The 22977-nt window shown below is 37.8% G+C and overlaps 1 protein-coding gene across 1 annotated transcript; it reads left to right on the forward strand.

Annotated features, from left to right (window-relative positions):
* Positions 1–298: 298 nt before the first annotated feature.
* si:ch211-158d24.2 (multiple epidermal growth factor-like domains protein 9) lies at positions 299–22273 on the forward strand. Its single transcript, XM_056729916.1, has 6 exons — positions 299–901; positions 6313–6511; positions 13006–13145; positions 15076–15225; positions 18268–18537; positions 19563–22273. Exons 1-6 carry the CDS (start codon positions 478–480, stop codon positions 20036–20038), a joined length of 1659 nt encoding a protein of 552 aa, XP_056585894.1. The 5' UTR covers positions 299–477; the 3' UTR covers positions 20039–22273.
* Positions 22274–22977: the final 704 nt, after the last annotated feature.

The following is a 22977-nucleotide window of genomic DNA, read 5'->3' on the forward strand; positions in this document are numbered from 1 at the left end:
TGTTCTTTAGGTTCCTAAAACGTCTCTCACTGTTCATTTTCACCTTCGTTTTAACAATAGACTATAAAACGAGCAGTGGAAATATTTTAATGATCGCCTGACTGCATGAACCAGCCAGAGATCAACAACGAGGTTTCGACGCACCCGACGTTAGCCAATCAGACCGCTCACCGTCTCTCAAGCGAAGAAAAAAGAACGCATCTGACTTCAGCTTTAACCCGTCCTCTACTCTGATTGGTCAGTCAGTGTGTCACTCCAATGCGCTTCCTTCCTACTACAGGTCGGTGAGGCTCAAACACCTTGCAGTCGGTTCAAAGCCATTGAGGAAAAGAGGGTCTCACTCGGATATGGTGGAGTAGGAAACATCGGGGAGGCTTGGAAACCACCTAGTTTGGAATAACCCGATGGAAATTGGAGGACAGAGGCCTCGCGACGTCAGATTCGAGGAGGTTTCCATGGAGCGTTGAAATTATTATTATGTGGTGGCTTGCCTTAATGATGTTTACATCTCCCGTTTTCCCATTCATCGTGTTTGTGTGCATGGGCTTAACCGATGAGGCTCATTCTTACGATGCGCTGCCGTTAATATGGAAATCTCGCGAACTCGTCAAAGAGCATCTGAACACCAGCGCTAACGGGTTTCCAGGGCACCGGCTCGGTATTGTCGCGCCCACGATCGCCGCCAGAAAACCGATAAATGTCGACGCGCACGCAGCCACCACCATTCAACCACCAACAACGCAGTCCGACACCCAGTTTCTGTCTGATTCCATTTATATGGCTGCATTTGATGGGAGAAAGCTCAAGTCTGTTGACATGAAAACATCGCAGATGTCTGATAATAAAGCAGACAGACCAGGCGTCGTGCCTGATCTTAGCACAACCTCTGAAAATTCTCAAGGTGAGTTTATATGCGCAAATAAAATGAAACAATCGTATATAGGGTAACCATTTTATTTGTCATCGACTTGTTTTTTTGTAATATTCAGAATAATTTATTTGTCTCCGTCTGGCAACCCGTTATCATCAGGCCTTGATCTGTCACTTTAATCCTTTACAGTATCAAGCGTAATAGCTGCAGCCTGCCGCCAGGAATCACTTCATTAGCAGTCATAGCTATGCAACATGATATATGAGGTGTAGATCGATGGCACATTCTCTCATAGTCTCGGTCCGAATGCATTGATTTGTAATAAAACTTGACCTTTCATTTACATAATTTACATATTTTATGATGCAACAGGGTATCATGTTCATTACTGTATGTCTAATGGTGGATGAGTGTCTATTAGTGCTATGGGTGAGCTTAATCGTATTATGATCATATGGGCTTCTTGTTGATTGAACTCGCTTCATGGTGTTTGTACTTGCTGGTTGTGTCTATTTTAATTTGACCTCTTTAGTGTGAAGGAATTTATAATCTGTGTGTTTTATCATTTAAGGGAGATCACCATGTTTTTGAAAAGGTCCAGCCGGGATTCTTGTTGGGATATTTGTAAATTAGAATGAATGACCCGTGCTCATCCATTGTGCACGTCTTGGAAAGAATTAGGTCAGATTGTTAATAAGATTGAAGGCTACATAAATCTTTAATTTATGTTAAATGTGGTTTGGGTTTTTGTATGGTAGTATCTATAGACTTGGCCTACTTTCACATGATAATGCTAAACCCCAAAGATTAGAAAACACACTGACAAAAGAGGTCATTGACCCCCCAGTGATTTGACATTGTATTGATACAAATGTAGAAACTCACTTTAATAGAACAACAGGGGACAAAGAAAGATAGCTGGTTTGTGTGGTTGTTTTAATATAATAACCCTCTTGCTCTGGAAGTAAAGAATTTATTTTTAAGAAGATACGCCAACATACTTTGAGATCATTTGAAGAGGGCAAACTATCCCACCAGTGTCCCACCCTTTTCCAGCCTGCTGTTGTGATCAGAGACCACACAGCTATTGTTCATGATGGCCGAGGTTATAATCTGGAGACAAAGATCATAAAAGCCAAATCATAGTCATCATCTAAGCCTGCTTAAGACCTTTAGATAACAAACCATCGACAGACCAGAGAAAGCTGGTTAGAAATTAACAGAGGATAAGACAGAGGCTAGTAGTCCTCCGATACTTATTTTGAAAAGCAGTTTCTGTATTGGCACGTACATGCAGTTTTTTGAAGACAAAATAAAAAAAATCACTGAAAATTCCAATCTCTGTTACACAAGAGAAAAAAAGAATTTTTTTTTTTTACATATTGTACATATCATTTATTATTAATTTATAAAGATAGATAAACTATATAGATAAGTTTAATAGCTTCTAAACAACCTGTTGTATTGCATGAAAGCATTTAATTTAAACAGTAAAATTATTTAAATAACCATAAGTTTACCTCTTCGATAAATTCTTGTGTTTTCTGGGATCAAAACAAATACTAGTGCTTCAGTCCAGCAGTTAATATTCAAATCTATTTTCACTATATAGGCTATAGCTGACTGCTGCTTTCATGTATAATTACTGATAATACAAAAAAATGAGTGTTAAGGATAAAATAATAAAATGATTGTCGTCTTGGAGAGAAGAGCAGCAATATAAATCGTAAGTCTGTGTATCAGTATTTACATTCACTTTTATATTGGTTAACAATGATAGCATTTGCTATTCAGAGAGTGGAAAAACAAAATATCAGTACAAGAATCATCTCAAAGACACATTGTTGACACATTTTTAACCGATTCAGATAAAACATTTAAAACAGCGTTTCTGTTGTTATTATGTATAGGACAATTTAGCTTGACAATCATCTTATTGCAGAATCTTAAATAAAAAAAGGTAAAGTGTCTTATGGTACTGTACATATTACTTTAGAAATAAATGACTTGCATAGAAGCAACATTTGATTTCTAGTGAAATAAGTGGACAGTGTGTCTCCGGTGGAATTTCGAAACATACGGACACATGTGGGTTGATGTGGGTTACTTAGTATGCATGCGTCAGACACTGTTGTCATTTTTTATTTCTTTTGTTGTCTGACATCCAGACTTTCAAATACATTACTGATGTTAAGTGTGTGTGATGCCACTGAGAGAAAAAAATGGGTCAATCTCAAGCACGTCCAGGTTATAAGATCAAAGATAAAAAAAGATTTTCAAAATTGTTCTATGACAAAAATGAAACTCACTTTTAGTATCATTGACATTTTTGGGACCATAAGTTCACAGCCCAAATATGGTAAATGGTAAAAATAGTGATTTAGAAAAAAGAGAGCAAAATATACACCTTTTCAAGGAAACTCAAATTTTTTTGAATTATGTGAGTTTTTGTTAATTGTCTTATAAATATCATAAGCAACAATCATTACATTTTTTTGTTAAATATTACACAGATAGCTTTCTGACATCTTCCACGAGATTCACCCAAATCATTGTGATTTGCTTCAAGTCAATGAAGCCAAAACTAATTGACCGCACATCAAAGGTTTATCACCTCAAATGGCTCATTTTTAATCGCGCTGTCATATTTAAAATTCTCATCATATTATTTCTCATAAATAGATGAGTCTGGTCGGCAGCCTTGCTTATGTATGTCTAATCTGTCAGACAGGGTCTGTAAGCCTCTTATCCACACCCTCCACAGCTCACCCTCAGGAGCAGAAGTTGTTTACGTTCATACTCCACAGCTCTTTGCATTAGAAGGTGTGTCTGTCTGTGCATACAAATGATGTTTTCCCTCCAGCAGGTGCCCCTCTGGGTGACCCGTTGCAGTAAATCTTGGGAAATGGGTTTCTTGGGGATGGAAGCGCGTGTGAGAATCAAAAGGCAGACATGTGGCTTTTACCATACATCACTGCTGTGTGCCGTCTCTTCAGTTTATGCGTTAAACCCATGCTGAGCAGACCATTCTTAACGTTGTTCTCTACATTAAAATGAATATGTTCATGCAGGCTTTTTGTCTTATGTTTCGTGGTGGTTAAACAATGGTTAACCTCTTGTCTGGCTTTGATTTTTGTCTTTTGAACTAAATGCCCCACTGAAAGGGTAAAATGCCCCCACACTATTGGAAAAGATGTAGCTTTGGTTTAACAAAGGCTGCTGAATAAAAACATGAACTACATGAAAGATCGATTCAAATGTGATCTTCAGATTTCCATTTTTACAAATATAGCCCACTTTGCTTTGTTAGATCAAACACGTTTGACAACAGCGTCTTAGACCATTATAGATCTTACAAACAAGACTGAGAGATGTGGATAATCAGGTAGCTTTTGATGTTATTTAATCATATGAGCTGTGGTGCTCATGTAAGATAAGTGGACGTGTTCTTGATCCGTTGCTGCTTTTGGTCAAAAAGGGATGAACCCAACTGTAAGGTTAAATTAACCCAGAAAATGGATTTTAATTGACCCATCGATGGGTTAAAACAACCCAACGGCTGGCTTTGTCCCATTTTGACCCAATGGTGGGTTGATCACCAGTAATTTCAAAACAAAAACAGTAACCCCAAAATAACTAACTAAATCTGTAATATGCAATGTCTACTGCCTCTATCATCAAAAAAAGTACAATTATACATTTGCTTTCACGTTGGCAGTCTTAAACATGAAAATTGGTGAATTTGAAAGCTGTCATGCAGGCACCTGAATGCACCCGGCCAAAGAAAATATATATTAACAAGATACCCTAATGCCTTTATTATGAATAGGGAGGAAGGCAACATTCAATTTCGCCACTTTAGCAAAGAAAGTCCCACCTTCCAGTAAAAAGATCCAATCGTCAATCGATAAGGACTTACGATTCTTTGGGGAGGGACTCTTGTAGCTGAAGCGGCTTCGAAAAAGGTAAATTTGAGCGCAATTTAAGCTTAACAAACCAAAGTTGTGGTACAGTCCATATCAGGAATAGTCAATGACCGGAAATATGCTTTTTAATTTTGATTTTTGCCAGCGATTTAAGAAATATCGGCTCTCCACCATTTAAGGAGATAGGACTGTTGACTTGCTACAGGGCAAATAGTAATGCCTATAGAGGTGTTACAGACATGGCTGGCGAGTGGCACGCCTTCCGTTAATGTGAACAGGAAGATTTTGTAAAAGCCTAAGCATTTGGTCAAAAAAGGGACGAAACCAACAGTTGGGTCACAAATTGACCTATGCTGGGTTGTTTTAATCAAGGGTTGTTTTAAGTCAAATATAAACCGTTTGCTGGTTTCATTTTACCCTACGGCTAGGTTTTTCCCTATTGACCCAGCACTGGGTTGAAAATAACCGTTATTCTCCATGCATTCTACAGACACATTTATGGTAAAAGTCGACCGCAAATGCATCACACACACAGCAAACATGCCTATTGTGAAAACCTCTGAAACTTGAAGCTAGACTTAACGTCCAGATGTTGTTCTCAATAATGCTGAGCCAAATGGTCACCAGACTGAATTCGGATCAATATTTAAACATTACACAAACACTCCTGGAAATTCCTCTTGATTTAATTGCGGTTGGTATGGATTTGCAATTACACAAGCTTCAGTCATTTCCAGGAATATTGGGGATGGAATCCCACTGCAACATTCTGTGCATTTCATCTCTGGTCTCACTTTATAGTGTCGTCTGGCCTCTCTGAAATACGAAATATCTGCAGTCTCGCAGACTGATATCAGCTTAATGAGCTATCAGAGAATCAGACCAGAGGGAGTCATTCATTACAGCTGACAGAGATCAGCAGGATGGAGCAGGGTAATGCATAGCAGATATAAAGGAGAGATTCTCCACAAGAGCAGAAGTGATGCATTACAGGTCCAGTGTGGGGTTTTTTTTAGGCTCTATTGACAGAAATGCAAAATAATATAATTATACATAACTTTGTGTTAAGAGGTGTATGAAGACCTTACATAATGAAGTTTTATGTTTTTATTACCTTTAGAATGAGCTATTTCTATCTACATACACCACTAGTCCCCTTACATGGAATTCTCCATGTTGTTTCTACAGTAGCCATAAACGGACAAACTGATCTTCAGAGGGCATTTCTTAAATATGTTATCTTCTTCAGCAAAGAAGCAAAAACATGACGAAGTCTTTGTCCTGTGGCAGGCACCGTAGTGCTTCGAAGGGGGTGGAGTGAGCCGTTGGTTGCAATTCATAACCTCACCACTAGATACCGCTAGATTTCATACATTTATGTTAAACCATATGATCTATTTGATAGCTAGGTCATTCATGTTGACCTTGTCTGTGTTTTATATAAACGTGTGATGAACTACGGCTGTCATTGGTTGTCAAAAATTCATAATGAATTCCTCTGTGTCCTCTCTGAAGAGCTGGTGTGTAACTGCAGCGGTGAGGGCGTGTCGGACCCTGACGAGTGCGACCGTGAGACGGGTCAGTGTGACTGTATGCCGGGTAACACCGGACTGCAGTGTGAGGAGTGTGAAGAGGATCACTTCACCAACGGCACCATCGGCTGCCTGCCCTGCGGTTGCGACTCCTTCGGGGCGTTCAGCTCACGCTGTGACAGGTAAGGGGCATCAAGGGAAAACTCTTGTTTTTTAACAATAATGCTAATCGTGTGAATTAATTCTTAGCAATTGAAATCATTTCGTACAAACATAGTCACCACCGTTAAACTTGACATCACCAATACATGAATCTAAAAACTGGTACTCCGTGTGTAGCAAAGGATTGTGGTAGCTTATATTAATTTGGTATTGATTTTGATTAAAGTTTTATGTATTATTTAATAGTACCATTTCATTTTTCCTCTCTTACTCGAATATCTCAGAACACACTTCAGTTAGAAATTTTAGTAACCTGTTTGTATATTTACACTCTGCTTTAAATGTTTAGTGGTAAACTATGATGAATGTTGCCAGATTGGTCTTAATGACATCAATTGATGTTCATTGCAAGGAGCAGATGCTTTGTTTTGGCTTTTAGGGCCTTAAAAAACAAATCCACATTTATACCCAAGTTAAGACATTTCTTCAAAGACAAATGGAAAAATTTGTTGCAAATTAAATGATTGGATATCTGACAATATTTGAAAGCAGAGTTGACAGGGACAGTGTTTGTGCAGAGAGCGAGAGAAGCTAATTCACCTATACAGTTTTATGATCTTTTATACAGCCTCTGAATAGTCAGCCAAGCATGGAAGCAAGCTGAAAAAATATCCCTTGAAATTAAAACCCTAATAATAATAATAATAATAATAATAATCATATAGTGTTTGGGAGGCTCATTTACTGTGCGATTCAGGTGGGTTGTGGTTATTTCTGGGGAAATCCACCTCTGATCAGACTTGTATCCAACTGTGTTCGATATTCATACCTAAAGAGCTCCACAGGGAAATTATATTATCTTATTTGAATACACTGTGTATTCCCAAGACATATATTAGCATATCATAACAGCCATATCAAAACTGAACTTTTGCTTGGCTTGATTTGGGATTTTAAGATCTAATCATCTAACAACATGCAGTATTATAGAAAGATATTTGGAAGAATGCTTGTTACAGTTCTTGGGCACCATTGAATGCCATAGTAGAAAAATGACAAAAAGTGCCCCAGAACTGTTTGTTGTCCTACAATTTTCAAAATATCTTATTTTGTGTTCTACAAAACAAAGAAATGGATAAATAAATGGTAGTCGATGGTGGGCAAAACATTTTTGGTTACAAGCATTCTTCTAAACAGATGTGTTCGAGACCCAAAGCCTTTGTGTTCATTTCGGCATGACTTTGTCATTAAATTCAATTTAATAAATTATATGTATTGGTATTGCATCAGTTATTATCAACCTACCCTGGTCTCTAGAAAACAGCATTGGCATAGGCAATTAAAAACCCATAAGTACACGCTGTACAACATACATGTAAACTGCCCTGTGGTTTAGGTAAGTCAATAAAGTATGATGCCAGGAAAGGTTTTGGTAGCTAGATCTGTGCTTCTTCCCCAGTTGCTAAGAAACCAGATCTTTCATGTGTTCTCCTCCCAAAACATCTAAGTCTTTCACTTTCAAAGCATCAGGCCAGGTTTACAGCACCACGGTTCCCCGGTTGTCATGGTTTTGAAAGATACAAGATAGAGAATGATGCTGGCATCTCCATGGCAGCAGCAGAGAGAGAGGGATGGGGGCTCCAGTCGTTGTGTAACACTGACCTAGTTAATATGCAGCTGATCTGCCCCAGGATCTCTGAAACATTAATGAGCTTTCTGCTTCTGCTGCCTGCTAAATGTGCTCTCTCTCCCCAAATGCATGCTCACACACACGCACAAACAAGCAATCCAAATGATTCAAGAAGCGCCTGGTGATATTATGATGACATATTATGTGTCAAGTCCGCAGGATTGGAGTGCATTGGTTTGATTGGGTTAAAAGCTGGCTGTGTTGAGTGATCTTGTTCGGATTGTGTGTGCTAAGAGGAGGGGGTGGACCTTTGAATGTCATATTTCACCTTATAATAAAATTATATTCTTATTCTTTTTCTTGTCTTTTTTTTTCAACACAGTTGTCTAAACATCTTAAACAAGATATTTACTAGGGGATAGGACATTTGCCTTGATTTCAGAGATATCTAATAGATTTTGGATCAATGTGGAGATTTTTTGCAGCGTTTAGTGGTGAGATTGCGAATTGCAACCAATGGCTCACGCCACCCCTCCCTTTCTAAGCACTACGGAGGCTCTAACAGGACTAAGATGTTGTTGCATTTTTGCTTCTTTGCCTAAGGAGATAAAATATTTATGAAACACGTTCTGTAGAGCAGTGTGTTCGTTTAGGGCTACTGTAGAAACAACATGATGAATTCCATGAAAGGTGACCCGTGGGGTATGTAGATAGAAATAGCTCATACTAAGGTAATAAAATCATAACACTTCATTATTTAAGGTCTTTATACATTATACCTCTATAGACATACAGTAGGTATGTATTTTATATTGCATTTCTTTCAATAGACCATCCAAAAATTAGACACAGCGACACTTTAAAACAAGAACAACCAAATGCGGATAGAAATATAAACTTTTTCCTCTAAATTTAGATTATATTTTCTCACCTCTTTGGCAAACAACATTTTTCTTGATCAGAAACCTCAATACTGCAATATTTTTTCATTATAAAAAAAAATGTAATGCATTACAAGGACTGTAAAATTATGTATGGAACAATTTCCTTTTTTAGATAACGGTAGTGAAATTATTGTATAATAAATGATATATGCACAAGCTACCTGAGTGTCTTTATTTGTCTTTATTCGTTATATATTAATGTTGTGAACTCAAGTAAAAGGTTCATGGTGAGTTATCATGTGCCGTGACTCTTCCCTGAGAGCTCTTCATATTAAAACCCCATAATGCAGTGTTCACACAGCTGAGATGTATCTAACGGTTGAACAGGATTTTTTCCTAATATAATGACAAGAAATAGCCTACAGTTCATACTTGCCATCCCTAATTTTATTGGCCTGTATGCATGAATCTAGCATTTTTGTTTTAGCTGTATTTACTAGATCTAATGCATAGAAGTGTTTTTCTATCTGTACACTTTGCTTTAAAAAAAAAGACTAAATAGTTGTTCTGGAACAAGGGTTGGTCCATTTTGAGCATCATGGTGTTAACAGTAACAACACCGCCCTGTTTTCTGTTTACACAAAACGTTAAATGTGCCACCATGTGCATGGTTTCAACAGCTGGCTATATAGAGCTATCTGTAGCCCATGCAGAGTAAGACGAGACATCTGTCTCCTCATGAATGTAAATGCAATGTTTGGGCGTTTGACCGGGTGTGATTGATCATTATCTGACCTTGATAATGTCTGAGTCAGACTGGGTGCTTGTTTGGGAAACAGACATCTTTATATGCTCTTATTACGGTCTCTTTTTAACTCTGTTTTTGTAAGGACAGAGATTGTGTTTTGCATCTGTATCTTTTCTCCAGTCATATGAAAGTGTTAAAGGGACAGTTCACCCACAACAGAAAATTCTGTCCTCATTTACTAACCCTCAAGTTGTTCCCAATCTGTGTCATTTCTTTGTTCTGTTGAACACAGAGAAAAATATTTGGAGGAATGTTTGCACTGATTACCATAATAGTGCCCCAGAATCTTTGCTCTCCTACGTTCTTCGAAATATCTACTTTTGTCTTCATTTATACAGATTTGGAACGACTTGTGGTGGTCTCTCTCTCTCTTATATCTTTCGTTCCTTCTCCTGATAATGTGATTGATAGGTCATATGTCCCACCTCACTCTAATTCCTCAGAATCACCATGGTAACCTGTCTATTGGCGCGTGCACATATACACGCACCCGCTCACACACACTCGATAAGTGCAAATGTATCTGATGACTCCCAGTAGACGCCAATGATGGGTAACAAAGCCGAGGCAAGGCTTAGTCCATTTAGTTCTTGTGATATCATTGGGGACGCTATCATGTTGTATTATGAAGCATTACACTTTGAATGGACATTTCAGTAACCGCTTGTAGATTCATAATCTAAAGAAAGATCAATCATATGAAACCCAGACACGCATATAGTTATAGTTTAAAATGATTTAATACAAGTATAAATTATATTAATAATAATATTGCATTCTTTTTCTTTTGAAATTTTGTAAAGATTTTTTTTGTGATGATTGAAAGCTGTAGATTTATGTAGGCCTATAGCTGTGTAACTGTTGTTTTGTCTTGCCAACATCTTTCTCTGCTCCCCGCCCCCATTCACACTTCCATAACGCTACTGTAGATCCATAACAAGGTGTGTGTCTGAATGAATTAAGAATACGTTCGGTGTGACCATTTCCATATGTCACAGTGAGAATATGCCTGTTGTGTGGGTGGATGGTGAGGACACTGATGATGCCGCTGCTTTATATGTCATGTATGCTTCATACAAAGCAACCCGAACTAAAACCCACCGTGATGCTTTTGTTTATGTGACCCCCTTTCTTTCAAAATCTCTTTATGTGCTTTTCTTTTTTGGTGTGTGCCTTGCCTCTGTTTTTGCTGCTCTTGTTGTTTTTATCCTGGGGTCCTCAGTACTGCTGGAGATTCTGTCAGCATGGCTGAGCGCTTTAAACCCGTCCCGTGAGTCCCATCGTCCGCCCCCTCTCTCATCTATCACCCCCTCCGCTCGCACACAGGAACCAATCACGTAACCTCGAACCCCCTCACCTCACTGCAACCTTCACCTCAGATCTAACACAAACAGCCCGGGGCTGTGTGATGATAGTAAGGGAGTCTATTAATGAGGAAAATACTCATTTAAGGTGTGTGATAAACACAAGATCATTGAATTAATGCTATACATTTATAATGGAGAAAGATGTAACACTATATCAAGGTACCAGAGTTTTGGGGAGATTTGGATGTGGGTTTTTTGACTTTGGCCGATAAGTAACCACCCAGAAGACCATAGCAACCATACCAACACTATGGAAACCACTCAGACATCACATGACTATCAACCACAACACCAGCTCTGACAAACACCGCTCTGGAAAATCTAGTTTATGTCTTTTCTGTGATGATGGCTGTGGCATTTTGTTTCTGTATAAATAGACGTAAATGGATCTTTCTCTTTGAGATCCGTGTTTAGTTTGGATATCTGATTTACTCTATTGATTTTTAATCTTCCTTAATGCATCACTTCCACAGTCTTTAATAGTTTTATGTGGACCAGAAGTATTATGGGTCGAAAACTTTGAAAGCACATTAAGATTAAATTAGTTTGGGAATGTGTGTGTGTGGTCCTGGTAAACCCTACAACCATACCAGTCATTTTTGTTATGGGACGACCCTGAGGAAAAAAGCTTATAAATCAAACTAAATGATGCTTATTTGAAAATGTAAAATGTGCATTATTGTTCTGTGATGGTTAGGGAAAACAATATACAAATTGTACATTATAAAATTCATAATGTCTATAGAGCGCCCTCATAAAACATGGGAACCCAGAACGTGTGTGTGTCTGTGTGAGAGATTCCAGGAATCAGGGCAAAAGCAGCAGATGGTTTTAAAATGTGGTCTGGGCCACAGATCCCCCATCTACACCCACATGTAGAAGTGGTGGAATTAAAAATAAAAAGTCTAGACTGCTAAAATGTGAAATGACTGGAGTTTGGGGCAGGATTGGTAGACGAATGGGTCAAAGCCATGAATGTTTGTGTTTGAGTGAGTGAGATACCATAGATGTTTGAGATTGATAATTATTATGATTTTTGTTCGCTTGAACATTGTGTGTTGTAGGATTATCACGAATGGTTGAATGCACACTGGTTATTTTATTCAAAGTGTGGTATAGAGACGACAGTAAATGGCGGGACGAAGATGGGGAAACAGGCTCAGGGTTGTGGGTGGTTGCAGACTGAACATGTGTTGTCTACAAAAGCACAATGTCTCAATGTGTCACAGCTAGACTGAGCAAATAAAGTACCCAGAAGAGGCTTTACTGGTTTTGTGTGCAATATTGACCTAAAGTCTTTTAAAGCAATCTCTTACAGTGATCTTACAGCAATCATCTAATAGCTTTTATTATAATAGATTTTATTATGAGCATTAACAAACATTATTACATCATGCTCAACTATTAGACCTAGTTACTCAGTTCACAATCGGTAGACCCTTCTCACTGCCAGAGAGAATTTTACTTTTATATAAATATAGAAACAATTGTATCCTCAGGCGATATATGTAAACAACTGTTTGTAAGAGGTGGTTACTTTGTAAAGAGACTATTTGAACAACAAATGTTAAAGTATCAATGTTAACTATTGAACCTTTACAACAATTATTTATACAATCCACAAATAATTATTTTAAAGATTCTGTAACACCATGTCTACACCGGACGCGATGAGGCGTGACACGGCATGAAAAAAGACTATAGAACCCATTATCCATTATAATTTTGAATTGTGTCCACGCTGGATGTGGCTCGATGTAACTTTACCGTCTTATTCTTTTCAGTTGTTTTCATCTTTGTATTTCACATATATTGTCTTTTGCAGCTCCGGTACGTGCGAGTGTAAAACAGGTGTGTCGGGGCCCAAGTGTGATGACTGCCACCCAGGATTCTTCCACTTCAGCAGCACAGGGTGCCAACCATGCCAATGCAATAGCCACTCAACCTACTGCCACCCACAGTCAGGTCAGAGTCAATTTCTAGACCATCTCACAGCTGCTGATGGGTTTGCACCACCCTAAATTCATCCACAAATTTTTCAAACATTTGTTTATTAAAGAATCAATGCAGTTAATGTAACGTTAAAATAAGCCAAGCCAGGAGTCTTGTCCCCAATACTTTTCGTTTTTGTAATTGTGTTACTGTACTTCACAAATCTATAGACCGTTTCAGCGACAACAACATAAACAAATATTATGTGGGCCAAACTTAACTTCTGATACCTCCGGAAAGAATCAATAACAGTAGTTTTAATTTAATACATGTACATTTATTAATTTGGCAGACGCTTTTGTCCAAAGCGACTTACAAGTAGGAGAGGATATAAATATTTTGTTAACACGCTTTATAGTACTGTTATCAAGGCCATGCTACTAGGAGGATTAAGCTGGAGTAAGCAAGGGAGAGAATGAACAACAAGGCGGTTTTTTTTAAACACATGACATAGATAGACAGTTATTGATTTGTCAAATACATGCGGAACCGGTATGTAATACAATTAATAAACAAATATAAATTAACATGAATATACATTTTATATAAAATACATTGTTATAACCATCACGGACCAGAAGTTAACTTCAGGGCCAGGCGTATGCGTAAGCTATAAAAATGTTTTTATAGCAAATATTGTACTGTCAAGCTATTAAGTTGGACCACAACATAGTCCATAGTATTCTCATTTCATAGAACTCATTTGCTATATCTTTAGTTTCCAGATACTTCTTATGCTACAGTAAACGATTAAATGATGACAAAACATTATTTTGAAGTGAACATATCTATACATTACTTTGAACATGGGACTTTTTTTAAAGTGATAGTTCATCCAAAAATTTAAATTGAATAAAAAATTCCTCGCCTTCGAGTTGTTTCAAACCTGTATAATTCTTTTTTGTGTTGAACACAAAGGAAGATATCTGGAAGAATGTCAGTAACCAATCAGATCTAATACCCCATTGACTCCCATAGTAGCGAAAATAAATATTATGGAAGTCAAAGGGGGATGTTATAAGATCGGATTGGTTACTGACATTCTTCCACATATCTTCCTTTTGTGTTTAGCAGAACAAAGACATTTTAGAGGTTTGGATGGAACAATCTGAGAGTGAGTAAATGAGCATTCTGCGTGAACTATCTCTTTGAATCTAAAATATCTACAGATTTGAGATTCAGTGATTTATCATGCCATTATCCAAACCTCTCTCTCGCTCCCTCCTTGTATCCTAGGCAACCAAGACTTAATTAACCTCAATCTGAATCACCCAATCAGCATAACGCTCATGTTTGTGAATGTGTGTGTATTTGGTAAGCCCAACTGCAGACATCTGTGTAGTGTAGGCACGTCTTTCTTAAATCACTTCATTCATATCCATATAGTGATGCCATATACATATACATGCATTAGCCTGCATGCATGTCCAGGAACCCATCTGTCTCAACGCCGCATGTGTGTGTGTGTGGATGGTAACCCCACCCCTGATGCAGAGTCAGATTAACAGCCTTCCTCAGTCATAAACCCCATCAGTATCTCCATAATGCTTACAGTTCATAGATCTACACCCCACCCTCACAGTGTAATACCCACACACAGGAGACTAGCAGTAACTCATTGAGTTTAAAGAAGACTCGGCACATCATTGGGGGATGATATACAAAGGCTTTGGGCTTCTGCCAGTTTATTTTGCATTCTCTTTGTCCAGGCAGGAAAAAAAACTAACTGTAGCATGCACATTCATTCAGCTGTTATTAAAATGAACAAATAAGGAACAAGAATAAAGCTTCTGTGACATAAAATCAAAATGTTACATTGTTTCCTCACCTTTTATTATAATGAGATAATAAAATAAGAACCTGGTTACAACGTCTCCCGTTGTTTATTTTCTCCATCCCTCAGGTGTGTGTTTGGACTGCCAGGGCAACACTCAGGGCCACAACTGTGAGGAATGTCTCCCCAGTTTTTACCGTCGTCATGGTGACGGTTTAGGGGATGCCTGTACGCCCTGTCCCTGCTCTTCCGACAGCTCCTCCGGCAGCTGCCATCTCGGTGAGTCTCCATCTGTGTGACGCTCATGGGGTCAAAGACAGGCTATAGGATAAGCACATGATGTTCTTATGTTCTGTTACTCTTCTAAGACAACATGAAATACAACATTACAATAAAGTGACATTATTCAAATGATCAAATGGGAAAAATGATATTTTCTTCAGAATAAAAATGAAGAAATCTTATTGGTTTATGTTGATTAAAGGAAAAGTTCCCCCAAAAATGAATATTAGTAGTCAATAGTGGCCATTCTTTCAAAAATGTCACTGTGTTTATCAGAACAAAAACATTTATAGAGATTTGAAACAACTCGAGGGTGAGAAAATGAGGACAAGATTTTCATTTTTGGGTAAACTGTCCCTTTAACCATGTGGCCGTGGTTATCTCAAAAACAATAGAAAAGAAAGTTGTTTCAAAGGTGGAGAAAGGTGTTATTTTCGGGATTTTGTTACCATCACTGGATGTGAACTCCAGAGTACAGAACATAGTTTATTATATAAGTGGCCTGACTTTTGTTCCAGTAACATCAAGTTTTATTGCATTAGGTTGATGACAGCGTGTGAAATCGCCGGTGTTGCTGTGTTTTTTTTGTCACCTGGGGGTCTTGACCTCTTCTGAAGTGAAGGTGGCACTCAAGAGCCAATCAGAGATCTTGTTTCAGTTCAGCTTCTTGTCCATTGGTCCCAGCTGCACAGCAACAGTCACAGTGATGTGGCTTTGAGTTGTCAGTTTACATTAATGTCCGTTGCAGCCCGAGGAGAAGATACAGTGAGTGAATCTGAGGATGAGAGAGATAGAGAGAGAATGAGAGAGAGAGAGAGAGAGAGAGAGGGTAGTGAAAGTTCAGAAGTGTTATATAAGTGTGCCCAGTATTGCAGTTTCTATATATTAGGTCAAACATGAGCTATTATTGGTGATTTACGTTTGTCCAAGACTATAGAAGATCGTCTGCCACTATTTGAATTGATTTGGGATCTATAAACTGTGAATATCATTTCAAAATTCTAGTCAGAGGTTCTTTATTTTTCTAATATTACTGCAAGAAAACTTGATTTTAGTTAAATATAAAAATAAATATAAAATAGTTGGATTTCCTTATTTTTTTACTTGCCACAAGTATGCACTATGTAAATTTTGTCCAATAACGATAACCGATAATTCTTTGAAATTGGATGCCGATAACCGATATGCTGTCCGATATACAGTATCTACATATTAATAAAACATTTTCTGAGACTGAAACAAAAGGCAAAAAGTGGACAATTGATCTTATTTGAAAACATTGACTCCAGAAAACAAGGTATCCATTAGTTATTTTTCCCCCCTGAAAATCATGTACCAAGACTACTTAACACTAGTTGAAGATTATTTAACTTTTACATTTTTCTGGTATAAAGTTTATTTAATAAAGAAATAAAATATCTAACAGGTCTCAAAACAGAAAGCATTCAGACAGCAATCGGCTTCAAACAATATGCTTTTGTTCCTATAATTAACACATTAATAAATATTTGCGTCCTACATCAACAATGTTTTGCTAATAGCTGAAAAACATGATAGAAAAACTGTGCTGTAGTGGATTTTAACTGTGAGCAGTGTGTGGCTAAAGTGGTTCAAACAGAGGAAATTATTTATAATTTATCGGCTATAATATATCGCCTGAATTTATTATTTGGCCGATACCGATAACATTAAAAATAACCATTTAACAGCTGATACCGATGGCCGATAATTTATTGTGCATCCCACTTGCCACAGAAAATTTGTAGGTATATTTACTTTAAAAACATTTTGCAAAAATCTGACAGGTACAAATTATGTAAATTTACAAAATATTCCTACTAGTTGTTTCTTCAGTGCTCCTCTAGCTGAAGAAAATTCCTGAATGTTTTTTGGCTCTTTCTGATGTTCAGTATGCCTTGAAACTGATACTGACCCGTTTGGACGAATTAAACTCTGACAGTAGAGTGACGGCCTCTTGTCTTTAAAGAATTCATGTAGCCAAAAGTACGTCTTTTGTTTCCTTGCAAAGGTTAAAGCAACCGCAGGTCATCTACATCCATCAATGTGATTTTAGGCAAGCATTTTTTATTATTAAATCCTTAAAAACCTGACAAACCATTCAGAAACATAAAGAATTGCAATCAGATTATAGGAAACGTAATTTGACTTAAAAAGGACAAATGTGAATGTGCATTTCTGTTTAAATAGTTCCTTTTGTTAAAGGTTAAAAGTGCCTCATCTGTTAGTACACACTGTATGCGTGATGCTGGCACGGATCAGCATTTCTCATCACATGAATGGCCTTCTGGTCATTTCCTTCTGTCACTGCCACCAGTCTGTCTGCATCTCTCTGATTTCCCAGCGACAGATTTGTGGATGTCACCAGGCTGTAAAGCCGGTCGCGGCTAGAGATCTGCTTTAGTGTGTCAGAGTGAGGGGTTGCCGTGGCAAATTAAATAAATATATAAATCATTACTTCCTTTGAGGTCATGTTTTGATGTTAACAATGCTAAATATCAAGGAACATAAATAACCACCGAAATTACAGAATTTATTACTGATACAGTGATACTGAATTTATCATGCCATGATATTATAACTAAATGTGATAAATATCTTAAAACGTATAGTATCGTAAAATCATGGTATTACATTTGAAATACTATCATTCAGTTCTGTTATACATCATGTACCATGATATCACCATCTGATATAGTCACTGTAGCACAGAACCGCCACTGTACAGACAATCATAAGAAAACAAAAATAAATCTCAATACTACATCTGCATTTCATTCACACCTCAACAGATAATGGGCTTAGCATAAAAAATGTTGTTGGGGCGCCTCTTTGTGGTAGCAATGGTAACTACACTACAATGAGTCATTGAGAAGAGAACTAACTGATGACTGTGCATTAAAATAACACTGTAATAAGTTTTCCTGAAATAAACCAAAAACAACAAGCAATGATCTGTTTCTTTATGTACATTTGTGCTATTTCCCCTCTCTAAAAGCAGTTTGTGTGATCTCTTGACAGATTCCAGCGGGGACCCTGTATGTGACAAATGTAAGCCTGGCTTCTCTGGCCTCACATGTGATGTGTGCACAGACGGCTTCTTTAAATCAGCAGGCGCCTGCGTGCCCTGCGACTGCAACGGAAACGCAGACCCTCAATCTATCCCTCAGATATGTCACCCAGAGTCCGGACGCTGCCATCGCTGCATCAACAACACGACGGGAGAACACTGTGAGATCTGTGCACGTGGTTACGTGGGGGACGCGCGCTCCCACAACTGCACCTTGAGAGGTACGACATGTACAGGGGAGGCACACCCCTCTGTGTTGTATTATATGCAGTAGTTATATTTACCACCCAGTTACATGCAGTAGTTTATGGTAGTTAAGTGAAGAATGTTTGATTATTATTTTATACTGCAATGCAATCGTATATGTAAAAAATGATGTGGACACTTTGAGAGCTTATTAGCGCCCTCTACTGGTTTGAGGCCTTTACTCTATAAGTATTAGGACCATATAGAGATTTGGCGCAAGGAAAAAAATTAAGAGGCCATTGTCTGTCGAATTTCAACAAAATCAAACCTCAGGAGTGACATTAAGTCATCCAACAGCAATGTGAAAGACTGATAAAAATCTCAGGTTATCACACAAAATATATTTAAAACTTTTCCTAAATACATGTACAAATATTACTGTTGTATTGTGTAATAGTAAATATGAACTTGTTTTCTTTGCAGTATTGGAGGTCTGAAAACCCCAGAGCATCTTTTCTGTTATTTTGACCTGTTTCTTCAGTTCGTTTTCTGCAAATAGAAACAATATTTTTATTTGAAATTTGGGAGAAATATTGTTATTAGTTCACAGAAGGAAACAAATGTGATCCTTTTATCTAAACACATACCTATAAATAGTAAATTAATGGTCTCTTAATTTTAGGAAATCATTAGTCAGTGAAAACTCATGATGATGTCATTTCTATTGCAAGCACATATGTTGTAATGGTTCCTAGGGTTCCTGCATTTTGCTTTCAATGACTAAACGAGCCATGACTCATGAGTAAAGAATGCAAACTTTAACATTGTCTAGATAATTTTTTATGATTTTATTACACCCCAGGCATTTTCACTCTACTGAAGTGTAGTCACATTTCCGGTCAGGAAGATAAACAGCAAATGTATCACTATGTAGATATAAATTGTATGGCAACCCTGTGTTTGTTTGGGCAATCGAGAAACTCACTACGTAGGAAAACATTTAACTCAATACGTTGGAAAGCAAATGCACTGACCCTTTTTTCACCCTTTTCTTCCTCAGCTGTGAGACTTCTTCCAACTAAAGAAGAAATCCAGGCAGAAATTTCCAAATTTAGAAATTCGGTTTCTTCTACCCCTCCTCTCCTCACGTCCTCCTTGACCACCACGACCCGCACCAGCCTGCCGACCCTTCAGTCTGGTGCAGGAGACTCTGCGGGACACAACAGCACGGCCTCCGCCTTGACCGTGGTGTCTTGGACGCAGTTTAACATCATCATTCTGGCCGTCATCATCGTCGTCGTCGTTCTCCTCATGGGCTTCGTCGGAGGCGTGTATACGTACAGAGAGTATCGCAATCGGAAACTGAACGCCCCCTTTTGGACCATCGAGCTGAAGGAAGATAACATCAGCTTCAGCAGCTATCACGACAGCATTCCACACGCCGATCCCAACGGACTGTTAGAGGAGGAACCGTGTGTGGTCGCAGCTAATGGCCAGTTAGCGTTAGCCACAGCTGCTAACATGTACAAAGCGTGAAAAGTTGATCGTTCTTAAACTTCTCTCATTATTTACTCACTCGTAAATTGTTCAAAACCAGTATGATGATTTGTGAAATTGCTTTTAAAACAATGAAAGCGAACGTTGACTAATTTTGTTTCTAGGCAAAACGCTAGTTATTGTTAACTCTTATTCATTTTCTTAAACACGGTCAACACTCTTGAAAATGGTCCTGCTGAAAATCATGCATGTTTGGAACAACATGAGGTTAAAAAAATTGATGACAGAAATTTCATTTTGGGTGAACTGTCCCCATAAAAATGTGAAGATTGCCAGAGCTAACTTCTTTATTTTAGGAATATTTCACCCCAAAATTCATTTTCTCACCCTCGCACTGTTCAAAACCTCCATGACTTTCTCTTGTAGACCATGTAAAGAGATGTTTAGCACAATGCTAACAAGTCTCTTTTATAGTATACAAGTACATGATGACCAGAAGCTGTCAATGTCAAAAAATTCTCTAAATTTCGCTTTTTATGTCCCAGGTTGGAATGAAATGAGAGTGAATTTTATTTTTCATTTTTGGGTACGTTTTTTATTGACTAAACACTATTTAGCCTCCCTGGTACCATTGCTTCCTGTGTTTTTATGTAAGACTTTTCCGATACCATTTTGGAGTCGACTCAATATAATAACGGCTGGTTTTGAATTTACGTAATTCACGTTATCCCTCAGACACAAAAGAAGCGAATACAATTTGTACTGCTCGTTCAGAAGCCTTTAAACTTTGTGTTTTTGAGTTAAATGATAAGAAGTGTAATATTTCTGCATACATGGAACAGGGCTTCACTTTCATTAAAGAGGTATGACAGCTCATCATGCCTAATACTGCTAGACGGAGACAATTACATCATTCAAGGAATTTCAAAATATCTCCAAAATGTAAGGAAGTTCAGTCAACAAGTCAGCTGTCAAGGACTCACAGACTTCCTCTCAGAGAATTGTCATTCAGATGACATTGAAAGAACTTCTGTGGGTCTATCTGAGACTATTTTCATTCATTTTTCAAAGACTTCTCCGGAATGCAGTCTTGATACAGTTTCCCTTTTCTCGCCACGACAAGAGGAAATTCCTGTTTTGAGTCGGTACCAAACCGAAGACCCTAATTCAAAGTCATACCTGGTAAACTGGTAACACAAGCACCTGTTTCAGCCTTATTGTAACATGCGTGTGTGTGGGAGTGACGGTGTTGTGTAAAAACACGGTTTCAGTTTTGATTGTGTAGAGCTGGATTCTACGCAGGAATGTACAAAAAGACTTTGTGTGCACGGACAGATTCTGCCGCATGGTTTCACGGAAACCAGATGAAATGTTTGACACGATATTGACTTGAAAGCCATGTGGAAAGACACGGGAGCGTATTCAGACTTTAGAAGATGTTGTGGAGCGGATGTGTCCCGGGAATCTGTAATCTACACAACAGAGGACCCCATGTCGTTTTTGTCTCCATTGTTTTGGCATTACCCATTGAAATGTGATTCCGGATTCGGATGATTTGAACAACACTCTTTTGAATTATTGTGTTTTTTTTATTAAGTTGCTTATTTATTTATCTTTGTGTTTGTCTCATGTGGTCTGATTTTATTGCTGTTTGTTCCTCATGCTGCATTGTACAGTGTATCATACCGAATGCACACTCTGTAGACTGACTTTTCAGGACATCCTCAAAGACTATGCGTCGGACGACTTGTTTTTTCCTTATTTTATTTCTAATTTATTTAGTCGGGTTACGCAATAATAACACAAAAAATGGGATTTCAGTGGAAGATGTTGTATTTTCTCATTTCTGGGTGATCAAATGACAAAATTAAAGGATTAATGAATCGGACAATGTTTAAATGATACTGTATATGCCATGTTTTAGACTGAATGAGAGTGAATGGAGTGATTAAAAAGGGAAGTGTGTCATCTCTTATTTCTATATACGGTATAGTTTGGGGAAAGGAATTTCTTTTTGTTAATCAAGAGGCAAAACTTTTTTTCCTTTTTCTTGTACTTCCATTCATGATGCTGTGTCTCGATAACCGCACACTTCACATTTACATATGACAATTTGCAAATCGGAAGACCATTCACTTGGGCTGAATCTTTTTTGTCACGTGACACATTAAAGTACACAAATGTGACCTATGGCTCTTTTAAAGGAAATTATAAAGTCCCACTGTATTTGATAATTGAATCCCATAAAATTCATCTTTAAGCATTAAAATTGCATTTGTAGAAACAAATTCCTGTGATTATTTCTTCATTCCTTGAATGTAACTTTAGACCCTTGCTCCCCTTAGTATATACACAGATTCATGAATATGTAAATTAGTCCCCGCCTCCATTCAATTGCCTGAGCTCGAATCATTTATTATAGGTACATAGAAGCATTATTTGGATGTGTGAGCAGTCAAAATCAGAGTTGAAACCCCAGCGAACGTGCAGAGTCAATGCATCATCCTTACAAATGTATGGCTCAAATCTCTTAAGGTGATTGGTTACAGGGTTATGATGTCACAAACTGCATTTTTTTAACTGTCTTTGGTAAACTAACGTTTTATGAAGACAATACTCCGCAACGGTTTAAAATGATTAATTTGCACATGGTTTATCTTAAAGCATATTTAAAGCGCCTCAAAGACATGCAATACTTTTCCAAAAATGCTTCTTCTTTGGCTCAGCTATCTATGCCAAAAACTGGATCTGATGGCACATCTCCAGACCGACGTCTGTGCCAAACCTTCAAGACACTTAATGTGGATGATTATGATAGCACTTTCTATGATGCAGGTTTTAACATGTGTGAACAGTTCACAGACATAAATTTACCCTTGACAAATGAGCACTTTACAATCACAGATGCAGACACAGTATAATATAACATTCGGTGGGGGTTGCGTTTGTTAAGCAATTTGAAAAACATAGAAACATAC

This window comes from Triplophysa dalaica, chromosome 18 (assembly GCF_015846415.1).
Source record: "Triplophysa dalaica isolate WHDGS20190420 chromosome 18, ASM1584641v1, whole genome shotgun sequence".
Lineage (NCBI taxonomy): Eukaryota > Metazoa > Chordata > Actinopteri > Cypriniformes > Nemacheilidae > Triplophysa > Triplophysa dalaica.

Coding starts and splice junctions, on each gene's coding strand:
- si:ch211-158d24.2 (XM_056729916.1), top strand. CDS start 478: ATGTGGTGGCTTGCCTTAATGATGTTTACATCTCCCGTTTTCCCATTC. Junction 6,512..13,005: donor TTCAGCTCACGCTGTGACAG/GTAAGGGGCATC, acceptor TGTCTTTTGCAG/CTCCGGTACGTGCGAGTGTA. Junction 13,146..15,075: donor CTACTGCCACCCACAGTCAG/GTCAGAGTCAAT, acceptor TCCATCCCTCAG/GTGTGTGTTTGGACTGCCAG.